The sequence below is a fragment of the Dreissena polymorpha genome, chromosome 1, assembly GCF_020536995.1.
Source record: "Dreissena polymorpha isolate Duluth1 chromosome 1, UMN_Dpol_1.0, whole genome shotgun sequence".
NCBI classification, from domain to species: Eukaryota; Metazoa; Mollusca; class Bivalvia; order Myida; family Dreissenidae; genus Dreissena; species Dreissena polymorpha.
The window spans coordinates 102,944,657-102,968,416 of record NC_068355.1 but is presented as its reverse complement, the minus strand read 5'-3'; the positions used below and the strand labels follow the sequence as shown (position 1 = coordinate 102,968,416).

At 35.9% G+C, this 23,760-nt stretch overlaps 1 protein-coding gene across 3 annotated transcripts; it reads left to right on the top strand.

Moving 5' to 3' along the window:
- Positions 1-856: 856 nt before the first annotated feature.
- On the top strand, positions 857-22,746 carry LOC127865186 (DNA-directed DNA/RNA polymerase mu-like). 3 transcript variants are annotated; one of them, XM_052405161.1, is made up of 10 exons: positions 857-1,001; positions 10,230-10,422; positions 12,410-12,493; positions 13,029-13,105; positions 13,875-13,977; positions 16,425-16,496; positions 17,921-18,041; positions 18,977-19,109; positions 20,824-21,538; positions 21,918-22,746. In XM_052405161.1, the coding sequence occupies exons 1-10, from the start codon at positions 889-891 to the stop codon at positions 22,002-22,004; spliced, it is 1,698 nt and encodes a 565-aa protein (XP_052261121.1). In that variant the 5' UTR covers positions 857-888; the 3' UTR covers positions 22,005-22,746. The 3 variants fall into 3 exon arrangements, with proteins under 3 accessions (XP_052261121.1, XP_052261122.1, XP_052261120.1); XM_052405162.1 differs by having other exon boundaries at positions 12,398-12,493; positions 20,824-21,008; XM_052405160.1 differs by having other exon boundaries at positions 12,398-12,493.
- The last annotated feature ends 1,014 nt before the right edge of the window (positions 22,747-23,760 follow it).

The window sequence follows — 23,760 nt, the reverse complement described above, 5'->3', positions numbered from 1 at the left end:
CGACCGAAGGCTGGTCGCATGATACAAAATACTATCTCGATCTTTTATTCTGGTGTTAAAAAGGGCAGCTTTATTAAACACCACAATGGAACGCGATCTGGATATTACTGACCTCACGATGCATGACTTGATTGATGCATCTTTTTTACGTAGGCTAGTGCACATTTGCTTCACAGGTACTTGATAAAAAATTCTTTGTCCTTATATTCTCTTATTAAAGTTATTATATATATAAGGACCAAATTTTTTTTTTCAAGTACCTGTGATTTGCTTCGTTGCGAATGCCGAACAATATAAGTATACACAAATATGATCGATGGTATTTGTGACATGTGTGTTTGTTTCTTACAGTGTCACCTCTCGCAAGTAAGGGCCAACTATTTTGAATTATGAGAAACATTTACTAAAGGACATCTGTACTCTCGATTTCCACCCATTATGCAGGTTTCTTATCTGGAAAGCAATCGATACTGATCGATTTTACTAGCTGCTGGGTGGGAAAAATACCATGTGGGGTGCGAAACTTACACCCACAGCTCGGTAGGCGAACGGTTCAGTCACTACGCCTCTGAGACGGTATGTTTTGTTTTGACACTTTGGTACTAGGTTTTGTCTTCGTAAACTATTCAGCCCAAAAAAAGCAACTCTTGTTAACAATGTTACCTCTGAGTCAGGTTAGAGAAACATGGATATAACGTATTTAGGACGAACATGTACTTATTTCGATTTTTAAATTGGACTGATTTCGCCACAGCCATTCGTGTTGTGAGAGTTTTGATACCCTACAATCTGCTTAAAATTTCGAGATCCAAGTTAGACTAGACCAAATTGTTTATTGGTGTGTAACCTACATATAAAGTAAACAATTAAACAACAACAACCAAGAACATGTATGACAATCCAATTATTTATATTTTAGAAGCAAGAATTCAAAGACAGCGTTTAAAAGACATGCAAAATTCAGCACGAAAAAGACAAATGTCAATAGCAGAGCAATATAGGTATAAGCAACTATTTCTGTACCGTCGCTGCTCTGGTTTCATATGTGTATATTTTCGGATTGTCATATATTCGGACAAACATGTGTTTATTGCTTACTCTCATAAAAAAAGTATCGGTCCTCCTCATAGTAACGTGCCTTTAACGAAAACTCTTCAAGAAGTGCTGGACAGTTGATGTTTTTTTTCAATTTTAAGATGTTGTAAAGTGAATATTTTGAGCTCCAACGGAGGATTTAACCCGCAACCTCCAGAGGGGTTGTCAGACAATCTTACGGCATCTCTAAAGAGCTAGCCACACAGCAAGGCTGTTGGAAGTGTCCTTATTTCACTACACTCCTCCCCCTCTTAATGTGTCAAGGCCCAGACACGCCCTCTACATCTGCATGGCCCACCCAGAAACAATTGAACAGCTCACGCCCACTTTTTGAATCGTTCGCCCACGGATTCTAGATTACACGGATATGAAACGGGACCATTACGCCAAATATCTTGTTGTGTCTAAGTCACGTGACCGTGTCGTAACTATCGATCTTCTATCGAAGCGCCGAGGTTATAAATTTGATGTACCCACTCACGTATTTTGTTAAATTATAGTTTCATTTCTAGGCCGATTTTGACAAATTATATATCATTACAAAGCTTACGTTACGTAGTTTTCAGATATATATAAATATATATTAAGTTTTTCTTCTGATTTCGGCAGCCCGGCGAGTTATAACTTTAACTTTTGCAAATAACATACCGTTTTGGAGTTTTAGAATCTAGATTTACGGTTGACATGTTCGTACTTTATACATAATTGTAGCGTTTATATTTGGAGTTCAGTTTTAAAAATAACATCTTGCTTAGGAGAATAGAATTCTGTATACGATAGAAAAAAAAATTGTTTAAAAACGAAAGTAATTAAGGAATGAAGGCGGGAAAATGTAGCGCGCGTTCCTAACGCACTGAACTGATGCTACGGTCTTGGCGATTATGCTTTTGTTTAGATACCGGCCATTGAATTTCCTTTGCCATGATTATTATATTTTTTATGAAATATATTGAAATATTTTGTTCTAGAGACATATCCATAAAGCTAAGTATTAATGAAGCTTAATAAATTTACGATTTCATCTCTTGATTATAACACAGAAAGGGTGTTAATTTTATGATGAAACAGCGTATACAAATGTATAGCGGACCCTCTTGATATTTTTCGGCTTTGCATACTTCAAATATAATGGGTGTCAAAACATTCATCGTTTGTTGTTTATTATCAAAAAGGTAATTATGTAAAATTATATGAAAGGTTATTAACCATAAATTATCAATTAATTAAAATTATTTAAAGATTCTTGAAAATCACGGTCAACTGTCTATGCATGTATATTGAAATATCTTTATAAGTTAACAGAGTTATAAATATATAGAATTCTAAATTAAAACTCTGTATTATTTGTATTTTTCGGAAAGATTATTTAACCCCGTTGTGGTCAAATGAGAATGCTGTTTATAATTATGTTGTTCCGTACACTACCATACACTCTTTATAGGACTACGAAATGACGGAATTTTTTTACCGGTACCCGCTAAATACGTTAAATGTTAAGTATTAGATTTTTTAAAGGTTTAAAATGTACATGTATAGGTATTAAGCACTTATAATTATTGTGATTTAGCTGGCTGACATCTATACAGTATTTAGTTTATGGCAATCTGTATGGGCAGATGACTATAAATGTTTTCAATACGCTACATATCTTATAAACGCAAAATTGAGTATTTGGCGTTACATTACTCCAAGAAATGACCACTAATACCACGAGAAGACATGGAGGTATCATAAAAAGTGTAAACTGACCAGACATTGCCACCTGTGGTTAGGGACCAATATACAAGTATAGGTCCCTGCTGTGGCGTATGACACCATAGTGTTATTTAGTATTGGTCAGCACAGTATCTGATCATAACGAGATAATTGGCTTGTGCTGAACACAGGGGCAATAAAACCACAGATCTATCAATAAACAAGATTATTGAGATATCTTTTATTGAACACCGCGATAAAAATGCTCAAACCATGGACTCTAGATTACACGGATAAAAAACATGGCAACATTCTCAGAATCATCACTGCTATATGTGTAATCACCTAACAATTCGTCTTAAAATAATTTATATATTTGAGTTGAAGACGATGTACTGTTGTTTAAGTCTGAATAAACTATCTGTCTGCCTGTCTAAATCCAAGCCGTCATCGTCCCGGTGAAAAAAAATCTGATTTGCAATAGTTGGACATGATGCCCTGATGTCAAAATACGAAATGACCCGCGTAACACGGACCGTGATTTTCAAGAATCTTTAATAAATTGATAATTTAAGGTAAATAACATTTCAAATAATTATACATAATTACCTTGTTGATAATAAACAGCAAACGATGAATGTTTTTGTCACCCATTTTATTTCAAGTATGCATGCAAAGCCGAATAATATCGAGAGGGTCCGCTATATACGCTGTTTCATCATAAATTTTACACCCTTTCTGTGTTATAAACAAGAGCTGAAATCGTTAATTTATTAAGATTCATTTATAATAAGCTTTATTGATATGTTTCGTGAACAAAATACTACAATATATTCCCTAAAAAATATAATAAGATGGCAAAAGAAATTAAACGGCCGGTTTCTAAACAAAAGCATAATCGCCAAGACCGTAGCATCAGTTCAGTGCGTTAGGAACGCGCGCTACATTTTCCCGCCTTCATTCCTTAATTACTTTCGTTTTTAAACAAAAAATTTTTCTATCGTATACAGAATTCTATTCTCCTAAGCAAGATGTAATTTTTAAAACTGAACTCCAAATATAAACGCTACAAATTGGTATTAAGTACGAACATGTCAACCGTAAATCTAGATTCTAAAACTCCAAAACGGTATGATATTTGCAAAAGTTAAAGTTATAACTCGCCGGGCTGTCGAAATCAGAAGAAAAACTTAATATATATTGATATATCTGTTTACTACGTAACGTAAGCTTTCTAATGATATATAATTTGTCAAAATCGGCCGAGAAATGAAACTATAATTTAACAAAAGACGTGAGTGGGTACATCAAAATGTATAACCTCGGCGCTTCGCTGTACGCTAATCGTAAAAGATCGATAGCCACAACACGTTAAAACGCGCGGTGGTAAAACATAAAATGTGTATTTCTTGTGTTTAACTCGCTATAAATCCATTAATAACAACGGGAATATACTAAAAGTTATATTTTTTTTAAAGAGGAATTAATAAGCAACAAGATTACGTATAAACCAATAAAATCGGATGAATAGTTTTTGCATAAGATTGAATTTACTACAGTAAGGGTCAAATACTCGATTCATCTCCTGTCAATATACACTCCGTGGTTCGCCTCATTGCCATTAAAGTGAAAATCCTGAGCTCCAACAGGGTATTGAACCCGCAACCCCAAGAGTAGTAGTCAGACACTTACCGCGTCGCTAAAGAGCCAGCCCCACAGCAAGGCTGTTGGAAGTGACCTTATTTCTAAAAAAATTATAGATTATACACTTGTAATTTATTTTATGGTTATCCATGACTATTACGAAGATCATTCTCATGATGTCCGTTGTTTGTTGGAAAGTTGGTCATGTTTATTCCAGGGTGGTGCTATACAGAACAAACAATTATGTTAGTTTGTTTATGGATTAATAGTAGCTTTATCAAATGTTTTATTTTCCGCTTAGTTGAATAAAATGTAAAAAATATTTTAAAAACATGCCATTAAGTTACTTTTTTTTAAAAACAAACACATGCACATAGTAACAAATCTTAGCAACCAATCAGAAGGGCGGATACTATGAGAGGGCCTGTGCATGAAACAGATTACTTTAGGGAGCTTAGTCTAGCCAGTATTTTGTCAAAACATTGCCGATTTAAATGCAGTTTTCGTTGTTATTTAACTATAGATTGACATATAAGACATGCATGTTTTTTTCACTTCCAAAATTCATTAAGAGGGCCAATACTACGGATAGACATGCTACATTTTGCAGAAAACCAATTACTGTAATAAATCTAAATTTCGGACAATCTAATTTTTTTTACACCCACTTTTTAAGCCAAAATAATTATTTTGTGTTACTCAAATTTTCAAACACCCATATAAGTTGCAATGATCCAATTTCCAGCTACTAACCATCTGGGTCGCTGGGAGTTGCAACATGTAAAGGCTTTTTTCATCTAAACTGATCGCCTGATGGTACTTTTATCGGTCATATGAGCCACATACTTTGTTTTCTGGCATAAATAAACAGGAATATGTCATAAATGTGTCCCTTTTGCGCAAAGTAAAACAACTTCCGTGATATGGTGTGTTAGCAGAATAATTAAATTAATCCAAGTTTCAAACACAACTGTTCTAGGAAATGTCTACCTTTATGCAACAGAAAACGCCAAGATATTCCAAATGTGAAAATATGTCAATTTATTTGACCCAAGTATTTCACCGAAAGTAAAAACTGCATTTTATTGCATGCGGTGTGTTAACACCATGTACCAATAAACCTTTAGCAAAGAAAATCATTGTCTTTAGAATGTGTTCAAATTAAAATAACATTGTTATACACGACAAAATTTCAGCTGCCAGCAAATAACCAGACCACCTGAAACTCGCGTGAAAAAAATAGTCAGTGCTTTTTTTCCCATCTTTTTTAAGCGGCTTTGGCCCCTCAATTTGTGAAAAACTGAGTCGCAAACTGTACAAAATTGCGTAACCTTTTGCTATAATTGTCAATTCAAAACTTCCTGCTTTTGGTTTGAAAACGGTTTTATCAAGTTTGTGTTTTGAGTACCCCAGGCCTTTTCCGCCATATGCCACGGGTCCGAATATCGGCCCCATTCCTAATGCAAATCTGGTTGTTTTTTTCCTAATTGAAAAAAAATCCCATTTCCAAAAAAAATAAATTTATATACCGGTATATATATTTTTTTAAACCTTTAAATATATATATAAGTTAACCTGATCCAGTGTAGAAAATAGAAAAATATTGCATAATTTTATTATCTGTTGCCTTGAATTTGTTTTAAAAACAGTAAAATATGTTTAATTGATTATTTAAGACTTTCTTTCTCCAAAATCAGATACAAAAACCTGCACTTATCACACACGTTCATAATATTTTGTAAAATTTTAATTATATGTTATCAAAAAAAATAGTCGTTATTTACCAGTTAACGGCTTCTTTGAAATATAAGAAACACTTTTTACATGCGATTATTTTTCCCAATTGAGCTAGTTATCCCCACGCTTTTTGAAAAAAAGGTGGGGATATTGTGGTGATCTCCGCCGTCCGTCCGTCCGTCCGTCCGTCTGTCCGTCCGTCTGTCCGTCCGTCCTGGCCACTATCTCCTCCTACACTAAAAGCACTAGAACCTTGAAATTTACACACATGGTAGCTATGAGCATATGTGCGACCCTGCACTATTTGGAATTTTGATCTGACCCCTGGGTCAAAAGTTATAGGGGTTGGGGTGGGGCCGCGTCAGAAATTATCACTCATTTTTTTAGGTTATTTTACATTTACTTCTTTATTTCTACACCAATTCACTTCAAATTGATACTGGACCTCACCTATGACAATACGGTCAATCTCAACCATGCATGGCCCCATTCCCAACCCTGGGGCGCCCCGCCCACATAGGCCACACCCACCAAAAATTTCCATTTACTATAATTTTTTCATTTCTACACGGATTCACTTCAAATTGATACTGAACTTTTGTTATGACATTAGGGTCAATCTCAACTATGCATGGCCCCAATCCCAACCCTGGGGCGCCCGCCCACATAGGCCACACCCACCAAAAAATTCCATTTACTATAATTTTTTCATTTCTACACGGATTCACTTCAAATTGATACTGAACTTCTCTTATGACATTAGGGTCAATCTCAACTATGCATGGCCCCATAACCAACCCTGGGGCCCCGCCCACATAGACCACACCCACCCAAAATTGCCTTTACTATAATTTCTTCATTTCTACACCGATTCACTTCAAATTGATATTGAACTTCTCTTATGACAATACAGTCAATCTCAACTATGCATGGCCCCATTACCAACCCTGGGGCGCCCCGCCCACATAGACCACACCCACCCAAAATTGCCTTTTACTATAATTTCTTCATTTCTACACCGATTCACTTCAAATTGATACTGAACCTCTCTTATGACAATACGGTCAATCTCAACTATGCATGGCACAATTACCAACCCTGGGGCGCCCTGCCCACATATGTCACACCCACCCAAAATTGCCTTTTACTATAACTTCTTCATTTCTACACCAATTCACTTCTAATTGATGATGAACTTCTCTTATGACAATACGGTCAATCTCAGCTATGCATGGCCCCATTACCAACCCTGGGGCACACCTAGGTCAAACATCCGGCGTGGGGATACGCGTCGGCCTCTGCCGCGCCATTTCTAGTTTTGCGATTATTTTTTTCCCCAAAATGGGTTTTTTCACAACGAGAAATTCCCAAAATTCCAGTGTGGCGTTTTCCCAAAATAGAAAAGAAAAGGCCTGTACCCTCACAAAAGACACCCAATTTGATGTTGATTTTAAAAGCTGTTGTGTTTGTTGTGTTCTAATAGGTTGATTGAATTCAATTTTATTAGCAAGGCTGTTTTTGGAGAAAACCCGAGCTATTGTCATAGCCAGCTCGTTGTGTCGTTCGCCGGCATCGTGCTAAAACCTTAACATTGGCTCTAAAATCAAAGTGCTTCCACCTGCAACTTTGAAACTTCATATGTTGATGGACCTTGATGAGTTCTACACGCCACACCCTTTTTTGGGTCACTAGGTCAAAGGTCAAGGTCACTGTGACCTAAAAAAGATTAATAATAATAATTTCTAAAGCTTTCGCAGCCGAGCGTGGCACCCATTATGCGGTGCACTTGTTGACATACATGGTTATGCTTTTTTAACATGGTTTTTGGTTACCAGGAAGACTTTGAGCTGTAAGTATGTTCTCATAAAAGCTCGATGCATTCAAGAACAAACACTCAGATATTCTCAATAATGATAATAACTCTAAAAATTTCAGACATTGCATTTTTATCAGAAATTATCCTATTAGCGTTAATCCTCTGACACATCACAGGTGTGTTTTACAAATTTATGAAGATAATAAAATGTTTTATAACCTTATAAAGGTGAGAAAACCTCGCAGATTAAAAATAATGTGATAAATCCCTGGACTGTTAACTTACATTTGCATGATTTGGGTAAATAGGTATGTATGCCGCTAATAGACAATTCATTCACGCTTTTTGGTGTAAATCACTTCAGAAAATAATGTATGATGTCAATTTGTTCAAAATACATGTATGTTGCTTGGATTGATTATGAAAATAATTGATTCATTAATTAATGTCAATTCATAATTCAATTTATCCACAGCTATATGTTCCTGCTCCCTAATTTTGGGACACTGTTTTATGGGAAGTATCTAAATTTTCAGACACACACTCAACTAATTATTTTTAAGTGTCCATAGGGTAATATAATTACTGTTATTTTAAATTATCTCACCGAAATGGATAATGGATAGCAGAATATGAAGATTAGTGGGAAAACAAATAGACTATTGATTTTCTGGAGAAAGAACTATCATATGTCATGATACAAATTTGCACAGCAAAAATTGCAAAGAGACTGCAATCCGCAAAAAAAATAAAATATTCTGACTACGAAATGGAGAAAACAGTAGTATTGAAAATAGTTTTTATGCTCCCCGAAAATTTTCTGGGAGCATATAGTTGCCAGTTTGTCCTTGCTTCCTTCCTTACTTCCTTCCGTCACACTTTTGTTACAGTTTCTCATAGCAACTTCAATACTTTACCGATCTCTTCCATATTTGGCATGTAGGTACCTTGCATGGACCTCTTCCTTTTGATTAGGTTTGAGGTCACTGGGGTCAAGGTCAAGGTCACCGAGGCTAATAATAAATTTTTCCGTCACACTTTTGTTACAGTTTCTCATAGCACTTTCAATACTTTACCGATCTCTTTCATATTTGCCATGTAGGTACCTTGCATGGACCTCTACCTTTTGATGAGGTTTGAGGTCACTGGGGTCAAGGTCACCGAGGCTAATATTAGATTTTTCCGTCACACTTTTGTTACAGTTTTTCATAGCTCCTTCAATACTTTACCAATCTCTTTCATATTTGCCATGTAGGTACCTTGCATGGACGTCTATCTTTTGATGAGGTTTGAGCTCACTGGGGTGAAGGTCACCGAGGCTAATAATAGATCACACTTTTGTTACAGTTTCTCATAGCACCTTCAATACTTTACACATCTCAATCATATTTGGCATGTAGGTACCTTGCATGGACCTCTACGTTTTGATAAGGTTTAAGGTCACTGGGGTCAAGGTCAAGGTCACTGAGGCTAATAATAGATTTTTCCGTCATGCTTTTGTTAAAGTTTCTCATAGCACCTTCAATACTTTACCGATCTCTTTCATATTTGGCATGTAGGTACCTTGCATGGACCTCTACCATGTGATGAGGTTTGAGGTTACTGGGCTTAAGGTCACCAAGGCTAATAATAGATTTTCCGTCACGCTTTTCTTACAGTTTCTCATAGGGCCTTCAATACTTTACTGATCTCTTACATATTTGCCATGTAGGTACCTTGCTTGAACCTCTACCTTTTGATGAGGTTTGAGGCCACTGGGCTCAAGGTCACAGAGGCTATTAATATATTTTCCATCACGCTTTTGTAACAGTTTCTCATAGCACCTTTAATACTTTACCGATCTCTTTCATATTTGGCATGTAGGTACCTTGCATGGGCCTCTACCTTTTGATGAGGTTTGAGGTCACTGGGGTCAAGGTCACCAAGGCTAATAAAAGATTTTTTTAAGGTGGTTATTAACACAAAGATTGACAAAGCGCATCATCAGGGAGCATCTGATATTCTTGTTTTAGTACTAAAACAGTGTTTCAAATATATAAATAACAATTCTCTCAGTTAGACTTGCAAATAGAGAGTCTTTTTAATAGTATTTATTTTGACTATGTATGTACTGTTAGTGTGTGCTTTTTTAATTGTTTTGAACTGTTAACCAACAGACAAAGTTAAGAAAGAATAATCGATAACATATTTGATAAATAATTGGAATGATTCCATCTTAAAGTATGTTCTCGTCTGTTCAAAGCTCATCAGTGACTCATATTGTAACAGAGTTTGACAATGCTGATGCTGTTGCACGCAAACTTGGACTTGAATCTGCCAGATGTTTAAATCAGAGACAAGTAGTGAAATTGCAGTGGTTTGCAGATTGCATAAGGGCTGGCTGTATAGTGCCAGTGGATGAGCACCATAAAGTGAAATCTGGAGAAAATAATCAGGTTGGTATTTATCTTTAGTTATTTAATCAGTCATATGTGTAGCATACCTATGTCTGAATTCAATTTAGATTCAGTACAATTCTGTTTTAAGATACTGAAATGAAACAAAAGCAGGCTTATAGTGTGGTTAACTTTTGATCTAAGTTGCATTGTGCTCGTTAACATATTGGCATTGAAGTAAATGCATATTATAATAAACATTCTTTTGATAAGATTAAACCATTCTGATGTTTAAATAATAGAAGCCATTTCAATTTCAATGAACTTTAAAGCAGAACTTTTAAGGACACACAATGACACCTTTCTCAATTTAGTAACAACCCTAAAATAAAAGAGCTGCATAAACATAAACTATCAAGGAACAAGTTTTTTTGAACACGCATAATTTTTATTATACGCCCGTTATTAAAAACGGGACGTATTATAGTTTGGCAGGCGGCGGGCGGGCGGGCGGCGTCCACAGCAGTGTCCGCTCTCTAATTCAAATAGTTTTCATCCGATCTTCACCAAACTTGGTCAGAAGTTGTGTCTAGACAATATCTAGGTCAAGTTCGAATATGGGTCATGCTGGGTCAAAAACTAGGTCACGGGTTCACTTAGTGCATTTCAAGGATTAAGCATGGTGTCCGCTCTCTAATTGAAGTAGTTTTCATCCGATCTTCACCTAATTTGGTAAGAAGTTGTGTCTAGATGATTTGTAGGTCAAGGTCGAATATGGGTCATGCAGGGTCAAAAACAAGGTCATGAGGTCACTTAGTGCATTTCAAGCATTCAGCATGGTGTCCGCTCTCTAATTGAAGTAGTTTTCATCCGATCCTCACCTAATTTGGTCAGAAGTTGTGTCTAGATGATATGTAGGTCAAGTTCGAATATGGGTCATGTCGGGTCAAAAACGAGGTCACAAGGTTACTTAGTGCATTTTAAGCATTTAGCATGGTGTCCGCTCTCTAATTGAAGTAGTTTTAATCCGATCTTCACTTCATTTGGTCAAAAGTTGTGTCTAGATGATATGTAGGTCAAGTTCAAAAATGGGTCATACAGGGTCAAAAACGAGGTGATGAGGTCACTTAGTGCATTTCAAGCATTTAGCATGGCAGGGGCGTTCCTAGGCTTACGGCCATACGCCCGTGCGTATAATTCAGTTTCACACTTAAAAAAATAAAAACTCTTAAAATTCGAAAAATGCAATAAAAAGTGAGGGCTAAGGGGGGTAAGGGGTTAAATGAAATATCCTTTTATCGGTCTTTTTCAAGCAAGAAATTGATGAATAAAATTACCAAAACGTGGCTGAAAGATAACACCAAAACGTACCATCTATAATGAATTTTTCAAAACATTTCTTGAGGGAGACCCCCAAACCCCATCAGCAGGAGGGGGAGACCACCTGCACCTACCCCCCACTCGCAGCTTCGCTGCTCAATCGTGCGTATAGCTGAAATAGCCCCAGGAACGCCCCTGCATGGTGTCCGCTCTCTAATTGAAGTAGTTTTCATCCCATCTTCACCTTATTTGGTCAGAAATTGTGTCTAGATGATATGTAGGTCAAGTTCAAATATGGGTCATGTCGGGTCAAAAACGAGGTCATGATGTCACTTAGTGCATTTCAAGCATTAAGCATGGTGTCCGCTCTCTAATTGAAGTAGTTTTCATCTGATCTTCACCGAATTTAGTCAGATGTTACATCTAAATTATATCTAGATCATGTTCAAATATGGGTCATGCCGGGTCAATAACTAGGTCTTGAGGTCACTTAGTGCATTTCAAGCATTGAGCATGGTGACCATACCTTCGAACGGGCGTATCTTGTGACAGTTTGGCACTCTTGTTTCATATTCTCTTTGAATAATTTGAATATCAGACGTTGTCATTATCACCCCAGTCCTATCTATTTTTAATGATTCCTCATAACCTTGTAAACAAAACTTTGTTTCATCCATTATATGAGTTACTGTGGACATTGGTATTTCTATTTCTGTCTGTGAGAGAGGTAGCCCCACCAGTGTCTGCCCGTATCCCTGACTATGCCTGCCAGAGGCACACTCCTCTCCAGCATCACAATACCAAATTCACGGTATGTTATTAGTCCCCTACCGGTGCTATGGCAACAAATAGACTAGAAATACTGCTGAAAATGGTGGGTTTTTTTTCTGGATCCTGCGATAACTTTAAAAGTTCTTCATATTTTTTCATGAAACTTGAAACATGGATAGATGGCAATATGGACATTATGCACGTCATTTCATTTTGTTCCTACGTCAAACATTCTGGTTGTTATGATAACAAATAGACTGGAAATACTGCTGAAAATGGTGTTTTTTCTGGATCCTGGGATAACTTTAAAAGTTCTTAATATTTTTTCATGCAACAACTCTTTTACTAAGAAAGTTTTTGCTTTGTAACTATGATAACCTATACAAAAAAGGAAGCACACAAAGCATGTAGTAGTTAATGTTTATTTTGAACCTGATGTAAATTTTGATTTTATGCTTCGCTATAGTATTGTCTTTATATTTTATTATTCCTTCCCTAAAGAATTGTCTAAACATTTTAATATAAATGAGTCTTAATTTGTTATTACCTATAACAAGTACTTACTGTGTGTTCAGGATGCATTGGAAATATTGGAGAAGTATGCAGATCTAAGATACGACGATCAAGATTACTCAAGAGCACTTGCGTTTCGGTAATTTGTGTGTGTTTATATTTATGCCCCCCTTCGAAGAAGAGGAGGTATATTGTTTTGCACATGTCTGTCGGTTCGTCTGTCGGTCTGTCAACCAAATGGTTTCCGGATAATAACTCAAGAAAGCTTAGGCCTAGGTTCATGAAACTTCATAGGTACATTGATCATGACTGGTGGATGACCCCTATTGATTTTCAGGTCACTAGGTCTAAGGTCAAGGTCACATTTGGGGGGCATATGTCTCCGACCGCGGAACACTTGTTTTAGGTTGTTTTACATGCGTTAGTTGGAATAATCCAACTCCCAGCTATTGACCCTCCTCATAAAAGCTCAGAGCATTCAAGAAACATACAAGAAGAACTATAACATGTGTATAAAAGAGGTCAGTAACCTAATCACACTTAACCTGGGCAAGCTTACGTGATCTAAGTGATTAAACATAATTATGCTGCTAATTGCAGTAACTGACACTTTGTCTTGTCTTACAGGAATCACCGGTATTGGGAGAATGACCCAAGAGTTTAATGACTGTTACTTTCACAAGTTCTGCTTTTTAAAGGGGAGAGTGAAATGTTAATAATTAGCATGTTTTGAAGGGCAGTTATAAAAAATGGTTTACTTGACTTTTTAAAATATTTTATATATATGTATTAAAGGTTCTCCAATACAAATATCGCTAGAACTATTTCAATGTTATTTACAAACATAACCAATATGCCAAAATTTAACATTAAAACAAATAGTTAGTCATTAAAACATTGGGTTACAGGCGAGCGTCATGTGTGTTGAAGTCCCTGTCACGGCCGTTGTCAAGGTTGAGTGAGATACAGAATGTGACCCACATCGGGAGTCACAGTCAGAAGGTCATACAGGTTAGATTGGTTTATTAACTTAAATATATGTTAAATTGATCTGCAACGATTGATTTCAATAAAGGTCCTAGGTCTTTTGTATAATAACACAAGCAAGGCCACTTTCTGAAAGAGCCATTGATTTGTGTTAAAAGATCTTGAGAATGGCATCTGAGTTTGGATTGCGCCACTTAGCATTTGGTAGCGAGGCAGACTACATATACTCAAAACCATTGCAACCTTTTTAAATACTGGTTACTTGACTTTTGTTTGCATTTTCAAACTTGGCGTTCTACATTGAAGTCCATTGTTCAAGTTGATTGTGTATTTGTTGAATGAACGTGATCCAAGTGATTTTTCATGTGAGTATATAAACATTTATATGAACAGCATTTTTAGCTCATCTATTTTTTTTAAAAAAATTATGAGCTATTGTCATCACCTTGGCGTCGGCGTTGGCGTCCGGTTAAGTTTTGCGTTTAGGTCCACTTTTCTCAGAAAGTATCAATGCTATTGCATTCAAACTTGGTACACTTACTTACTATCATGAGGGGACTGGGCAGGCAAAGTTAGATAACTCTGGCATGCATTTTGACTGAATTATGTGCCCTTTTTATACTTAGAAAATTGAAAATTTTGGTTAAGTTTTGCGTTTAGGTCCACTTTTTTCAGAAAGTATCAATGCTATTGCATTTAAACTTGGTACACTTACTTACTATCATGAGGGGATTGGGCAGGCAAAGTTAGATAACTCTGGCGTGCATTTTGACTGAATTATGTGCCCTTTTTATACTTAGAAAATTGAAAATTTTGGTTAAGTTTTGTGTTTAGGTCCATTTTATTCCTTAAGTATCAAAGCTATTGCTTTCATACTTGCAACACTTACTAACTATCATAAGGGGACTGTGCAGGCAAAGTAATGTAACTCTGACTGGCATTTTGACAGAATTATGTGCCCTTTTTATACTTAGAAAATTGAAAATTTGGTTATGTTTTGTGTTTAGGTCCACTTTATTCCTACAGTATCAAAGCTATTGCTTTCATACTTGCAACACTTATTAACTATTGTAAGGGGACTGTGCAGGCAAAGTTATGTAACTCTGACTGGCATTTGGACGGAATTATGGGCCCTTTATACTTAGAAAATTGCAAGTTTGCTTAAGTTTTGTGTTTTGGTCCACTTTACCCCTAAAGTATCATAGATATTGCTTTCATACTTGGAACACTCGCAAACTATCATAAGGGTACAGTAAAAGGACAAGTTGCATAACTCTGGATGTCATTTTTATGGAATTATGACCCTTTTTTGACTTAGTAACTTTGAATATATGGTTAAATTTTGTGTTTCGATCCACTTTACTTCTTAAGTATCAAGGCTATTGCTTTCAAACTTCAAATACTTTCATGCTATGACATGAGGTTACTGTACCTGGCAAGTTGAATTTTACCTTGACCTTTGAATGACCTTGACTCTCAAGGTCAAATTATTAAATTTTCCTAAAATTGCCATAACTTCTTTATTTATGATTAGATTTGATTGATACTTTGACAAAACTACTCTTACCTGACATACCACAATAGACTCCACCCAAACCATCGCCCGTGCCCCCCCCCCTCCCCCCCCCCTATTTTTTTTTTTTTTTTTTTTTTTTTTTTTTTTTTTTTAAGATCATCTCACAAATGACCACCACACCCTCACACTATACCCCCCCCCCCACCCCACCCCCCCCCCAATTTTTTTTTTTAAACGGTTAAAAAACAAATGTTTGAAATACCGTCCAACCATCGCACCCAAGAATCCCCCCCCCCCCACCCCCCCCCTCTCCCCATCCGAATCCCCCCCCCCCTAATTTTTTTTTTTTTTTTTTCTTTTTTTTTTTAAGATCATCTCACAAATTACCACCACACCCTCACACTATACCCCCCCACGTCACCACCCCCAATTTTTTTTTTTTGAAACGGTTAAAAAACACAAATATTTATTTTTATTATTTTATGTTTGAAATACCGTCCAACCATCGCACCCAAGAATCCCCCCACCCCACCCCCAAACCCCCACCCCCCCCCCACCGATTTTTTGTTTCCTTTTTTTCGCATTTTTGGAAGATAATGTAATAAATGTCCACACCCCCACACAATGCACCCCTCTTCACTCCACCCCTCCCTCCTTTGTGATTGAAAATGAGAGTCCCTTCACCTTTAAAAAGAAAATAGATGAGCGGTCTGCACCCGCAAGGCGGTGCTCTTGTTTTCAACAGTTATAGATTTGGAACAAAATGTGTAGTTAGTATAAAACATATTTATAAATGTTTTAATACATGTTCATTTTAAAAGGCTTTATTTGTTAGTTTTTTATTCAGTAATGATATAATAAAAATGTGTGTTTTGTTACAAGTCTTCTAAATACATGTCTCTAACAACTTTTCTACCTGTGTATAATTACATAAATATCCTATTTATATTCTCAGGAAATTCTTGAAGATGGCACAAGTGAAGAAGTGGAAAAAATATGTGCAGATCCTTGGTTCCAGAAAATGAAGGTTCTTTTACATTAAACACTCATGGTTCTCTCAACAAAAGCATGCCTGACTTAAGTTACAAATTGTGTTTTTTCCAGTTTAAGGTATATTAAGATTACTTTTATTCTGTTCTTGCTTTGGCTACAATACTAGTAATAATTTATGTAACAATTATGCATTGCATTTTTTAGAATATTTATATTTACTGTAGTGGTATTTTATTATTTAATACATCATAACTTGACAAAATGGAATATATTTAGGGATTAGATATGATTGCATCTTAGATGTTTAAGTATCTTCATAATGTGTATATCATTGAACGATGACCAGTAGTTGAAAAGACTAGGTCCTGTATCTCATGCTCAAAGGTCAAGGTCACACTTAAGAGTTCATAGGCTAATTACTATTATGGGCATGATGCAGTTTGTCCAGATCCTAACTTGGTCATTCCTCTGGTAATCACTGGCCTCTTTGGTAACATGTTGCAAGCAAGGCCTGTGTTACCAAGGTTATCCATAAGTGTAATTTCTCAAAATATGGGCATGATTTAGGAGACATTAACTTTAATATTCAACCAGTAGGCCTTTTCCTGGGATTTTGTTCAATGGCAAAGACCTGCAGTAAGCAAAACAATGCTTGTTCTTTATTAATTTCTATGTGTCTTCAGTGCTAAAACAAGCACAAAAGACAATATTTGGAAAGTTCAGAAAATGGGTACAATTGATTTTGCAAATCAAGCACAGAGGTACCATTGTGCTTAAAGACCTGGTTAAAGACTTAATTTAAAATTGCCAAAAAAAATGCATGATATTATGCATAAAAATCACCTCACATCTTTACTTAGTTAATGTTGTGTGCAAAATTCAAGGCCACAACATCTTTTTAAAATAAAAAAATAAAATGTCATCTATATTATGTTTATGGTTGTTATTCCACAATATTTAAATTTACCACAGTCAGTGTATGATATTTACTGACGAAAAAATATTAATTTTTACCCGATATAACAAATATTATTTTGGTTTGGCAGAAATTTTGTTTTTTTCCAAATAGCAAAAAAATATGAAGTTCATGTCTTGGATGTTGTACATGTAGATTTATGGCGTCAATGGAGAGTGGCAGAGATGCTCATAATAGTCACATGCATTTGCTCCATGGTCAAGGTCTGAATTTGAGGTTGAAGGTCAATATCACACTTTAAGGTCAAATGTTGAACAGTTTAAGTTTTTACCACCTTGTTGGATTTAAATATTAAGTCTGAAAATTATTCCCCATAACCAAGTGATGTGTCGTGTCAATGTCCTTTACCAAGTCATGTTTCAAGGTCAAGTCATTTCAGTTCTTCTCTGTAACATTATTGCCTTGTTATATTTAAACATAATTTGAGGCAATGATTCCTCATGGCCAGACACCATCTTGTCATACTAGACACACTGTTTCAGTTGTTCACTGCAATATTTGGGATAGGACCTGCACGAGCCAAGGAGTTCATAGCCAAAGGCTGGAGCAGTATACAGGAGGTACGGGATGGATGTACATCATCAGACTGGAGGATCCAGTGGGGTAAATAGCCTTAGTTTGGAGGGGCTGAACAATCTGGCATGACAGAACTTTTTACATTGAATAAGATTTTAAATGGCCTATAAAGCAATTGTCACTATAATAGTTAGGTCAGTCTGCAAAATTAACCCATCGCCTGATCCCCAATGCGATGAAATCTCGGCTCTGTAGATGGAAAAATTGAATATAGATCACCTGAATTGCGATGAAATAAAATCTGAGAAAATAAACCAATAAATAATCAATTAACGTGTTTCAGGTGTAAATTCATACAGTGGTATCGCTTGGTTACTTCCTTTAGTTTTCTATAATTAGTTATCTCCTTTAGATGTTATAGAGAGTGTAAATTCCGGCTCGCGTATTTAAAATGTCTTAATACTTTTGGTAAACTGAACTTGCATTCTACGCCAATAAATGAAATAGTAGTGCAATGGTTTTTATAAACTAAGTCAAACGGTTGAATGTGTGTTATTAATAGCTTTGAAATTACGAAATAACCGTAACAGTGTTTATCATTCATACCCATGAGCACCAGCTTTGTAATTTGTCTGGCTATGAAAAGTATCCTCTGGCTAGGACATTTTCAATGTTTCATAGCCACATTGGCTATGAAGACAAAAAAGTTAGTTTTGCAGACTGAGTTAGGTTTTCAATTTAATTATAATAAAGGCTTGGAAAAAAATCATGTTAAGAAGTGTTAATGAAGAGGGAAATTGGTATATGTAGTTTTTATATATACATCAGTAAAATGATTCAGAATGATAGAAAATTACAATGCCTGTTATTTTTGTAATAATTGGAAAAAGTCGGTTGAATGGTAGGAGAAAATAAGATTGATCATAATTGTGTAATACATGTACAAGTGTTCTGCTAGGTTTTACTCTCCACTATGATCTGACTGCCTTGTTACTTCATCCTGATTTCTAATGTACCACTAGGTCTTGCTTTCCATGAGGACCTAACTACCCCTGTGACTAGGGCAGAGGCTGACTACATTCTGGGGGTAGTCAGGCGCCATGTGGACAGGGTGCTGCCTGGAGCTGTGATGGAGCTTACTGGGGGATTCAGAAGGTTGGTCGCCATAGTGACTGGTATTGGTATGGTCTTACAAGGGATGCCTCCACATGGTAGGCCCCCACAAAGTGTAGGGCAGTTTAGCTCAGTTGGTAGTGTGCTGGAATCCACAACTGAAGATTGCTTGTTGATTTCCTGGTGTCGAGTCACATAATTTGTAGGGATTGCTTTCTATGGCCATTCTGTATCTACCTCTGATTTGAATAGGGCAATTGTTAGTTTCCTGCATGGGTAGGGTTACTTAGTTCATGGGTTGACCAGATAAGCCAGGAAGAGCGTGAGTAGGTTAACTGATAAGTCGAAATATGACTAAAATACAATTTTTGTTAAAAATAGCAAAAACTCCAGAGAAACAAACAAATGACCGAAACCCTCACAAAGTGGGAAGTTTAAAGAATTGTTCATCTGTTGATGTTCAATAAACTCCTCTTAAACTTCTAGGTGTTTTGCTCAAATTTCCACCACTGACTAACATAATGTGTAGCTGACTGGGAATTCTATGACCAGTTTTGGCAGAATGTGATCTTTCTTTCCTGTAGAGAAAATGAAGTCTTCAACATATTTTGTTATCAAATTCTCGATTTGGAGATTTTGCTAAAACTTCCACAGCTTAAATGTATTGGTGATCTTAAAGAAAGGAAATTTTGTTGTTGCTAATTGTTGCAGAATAAGAGCTGTTTGTCATGTTGTCCTCTGTGTTAAAGTTTGTACTTTTCTATAAGTTTTGTGGACTCAACTTCTCTTTAACTGCTGGGGTGCTTCTGTTGAAGCTTTTAAAACTGAAGGTGATAAAGGTGCAAATGAAGAAATTTTAAGTGAAACTAATTTAAGCATCATCAAATATTATTTAATCATAGGACTTTGTCAATTTATCAGCTTGCTGGTGGAGAACTCTTACTTAGCAGTCACAATTGTCGACGGAGTGTGCATATTTGTAAACCTCAATTTTTTAGGACTGTAACTTTGTCATTAATTGTACAATTCTAAAATAGCTTACCACAAATGTTTCTCATAAGAGAATGGGTCATGTGTTACACCCATCTCCCGACCTCAATGTCAAACTTAGAGGATTATGATCAAACTTGTCTGGACTGTTGCTTTGTTATTGATCATTCGATTTTAAAACAACGTACCAATTTTACTCGTAACTCCTGTCTCCCTACTCAATATGTGAGGGTCACACTTAAAAGTCAAAGGTTAGATTTAAACAGCTTGTACAAACTGTAACTTTATAATTGATCATTCAATTTCAAAGTAACCTACCACAAACAACCTTCATGCAGAGACAGAGATTTGCAGGGTGTCTCTCAGTTTTGGTCTTTTGGGAATGTTTGTCTAAATTTTTGAAAACAAGTTTATATTTTTATTTTTAACTGTACACAAACCTTGAGTAGTAACTGTAGTTTAGTATCCAGTTTAACTGATTGGTGGATTTTTCTGTGTCAAAACATGTGCCTTGGTTGCTTTAGTGATTTGAACACATTTACTCTGAACAATGGAAGATATTATGAACAGAAAATGTAAACATCCACTTATCATCTATACTCAAGATTTGTTTCCTGTATTATGATCTCTGTTAGAATTGTCCATTTAATTATCTACTTTATTAACATACTTACATTTTTTCCAAGGACGGAGATTCATTGTTCACCTGTTCATGCTTTTTATGTTTTTAATCCTTAATATTTACTTCATTTGTCTGTCATTGCAGAGGAAAACAGACTGGTCATGATGTGGACATATTAATCATGCATCCCTTAGAAAACAAAATAATAGGAGCTCTACCAAGACTGTTGCAGAGCCTACAGAGTCATGACATAGTGTTGTGTGGCCGCCATGAGAGGAGTACATACCACGAGGAACTACTGACACAGAATACAAAGCTCTCGCCTAGAGGTCAGTTAGACCATTTTGAGAAATGGATAGGTATTATTAAGGTGCCAAATAAAATACGAATCAAGAATGATCAAAGTGATAAAACTTCATCTCATCAACTTGGAAACAACAAATGCAATACAGACATGAAAGAAAACAAGGACAAATGTGAGAACAGAAACTTTCAAAGTGACAAGAACACTGATTCATGTAAGAGAGATGTAGGAAATGAGTCAGTCTTATATCAAAGACAGGAAGATACTCTAGACTCTGGCTCGGCTATCTCAGATTCATTGGAAGATGTGTGGGAAAGCTTGGATAAAGCATCGTCATCCTCTAGCCCAAGTCATGGCAATCCAAGGGAGGTAAAAGCCAGCCAGGGAGACTGGATTGCAAGAAGGGTTGATCTCATTATCTCCCCTTTCAGTCAGTTTTTCTATGCACTGGTAGGCTGGACAGGTAGTAAGCAGTTCAACAGGGACGCGCGCACCTATGCTGAACGAGAGATGAACATGAAACTCTCCAGTCATGGCCTGTACGACTTCAATCAGGTTAATTTGCTTGATCAATCTATGGTCTGTGGTTGTCCATCAGGTCACATACAGTTTTATAAGTTTGTGGAGCGGACAACATGCTGAATGTTTAAAACGCGGATGAAAACTACTTGAATTAGAGAGCGGACAGACCGACAGACAAGCTCACTCCTATATACCCCCCTAAACTTCGTTTAATGGGGATATAATAACTGATTCCTGTTCAAAGCCTCTTGAGGTCATTTAAAAATCTTTTATTTTTAGGAAATTTGGTTGTATTACAAAGGTGCCTGCTAACAAAATTAAATGAGAACATACTTGCATTAACATATATAAAATGAACTTTCATCCAGGTATACACTTGTCCAAATTCACTTTACATAACATTTCTCTTCAGGGGAAGCAGCTTGTGGCCAGTAGCGAGCGTGAAGTGTTTGACAACCTGAAGCTGCCTTACTTTGAACCTCAGGATAGAAACTGCTGATAAATGTTGCCTCTGTGCATCAAAATATAAAGTGTTCTAACACCAAACTCTGCTTATTTTTATTATGCAAAGAAGGAAATCAAGTGTTGGCTTTTTTGCAATGTTCGTGGTGGTTTCCTAGGTTTTGCAAAATGTTCTGATGAATCCAGGGAAATTGAACAGTGAAATGCACAGGCTCAAACGTACCTTATCAAAATTTTAAAACCTTGACATCTTGGATAAATGTGATGCAAACAAAGTTTGATATATTGTGATAAAATATATAATATAATTTATACAAAACTTGAGTTCTTAAAATTTATAACAGTTTTGAGCTTTTTCGTAGCATTATGCATTCACTATAGTTTTGCTTTGTTTGGGGTTATATTAAACTTTTTAATTTATTACTAAATCATTTGACATCATTTGTTTCATTTTTCTTTAGTTTAATTGTGAGCATATTGTTGTAAGGGTTAGATGACATAATTAAAACATGGGGATCAATTAACGTCATAGAAAGATGTGTATAATTTTGAAAAAATAGTTCTCGTGCAATAACTTTAAATGTTCAGAGGACAAATAATATCATGTTAGAATCAAAATAATACATTTTATACCATAATTTGCTGTAGAATAACCCACAGCCAGGGGTATAGATGCTTAACATTCCTGATTTAATTCCAACACATTTATTCTCCTTACTGTTATTCCACAAAAACTATTAACTAAAATTGTGAATTCTTAATAAAGAAATTATTAAGTTGTTGTTTACTAAATATTTTAATTGTTGGCTCACTATCATCTCATAATGAGCTGTTATATTACACATAACTATTTGACACATACAAGTTTAACAAAATTATTTCAATTATTTTCACTATTGTTACAAATGAACTTTTTCATTCACATGTCTTACACTTCTATTGACTTCACTGGATGTTTTCTCCAACCTCCGCGCAGAGATTTGATGGGAACCAGCATAGCTGAATCAAATTGTATGTGAGTGCAAGGAACGACAACTCTGCATGGAGATTGTGTTTTCCCATATGGCCAGTTTCCCATAAAGACAAGTTTACTCGGTCATGTAGGCTAATGAAAGATAGACCAGACATTAGTTTAAGAGGCCACCCATGGCCTTCTAATTGTTAAGCACCTTATACCCTGCAGAATAGTGTACCATCACACACAGCAAATGAGTGTTCTTGGGTTGGGGTGGAGCTTTATTATTGAACCATGTTACCTGAAAGAAACTAACTTTTAATGCTAGGTTGCCCAGACTTGCGACTATATCTAGCACTTAAGTGGCCCCGCAAAAAAGTGAGTAACCCAAACCTAAGTACACGTCATAATTAGCTTTAAGACTTAATCAGCTCATACTTATTTTCAACAAAACAAAATCAAAAATTAAATTGCTGTTAATCACTCAATACATTATGCATTTTATAAGCCTGAATCTTTGTGCTTTTTAAAAATAAACCGCGGAAAAACTATTTCGAGCGTTTTAAAAAAGCTTGTTGCTCAGAAGTACTACCATATTTTGAAAATGACCTAAATTATTTGCCCTGGGCGACTGAGCAGCCACTAATTTATATCTTTGTGATCACAAATCTCAACATTTTGTAAATTTAAGGTTGATTGACATTTGGTATGTTAATTGAAAATCAAACAAAGACATGATATTGAATATTATGTTATCTTTAGATAATTATTTGGCACTTCAAACTATTGAAATTACATCAGTTGCTAGATTGCATCTGACACATGTTTAGTGTAATAC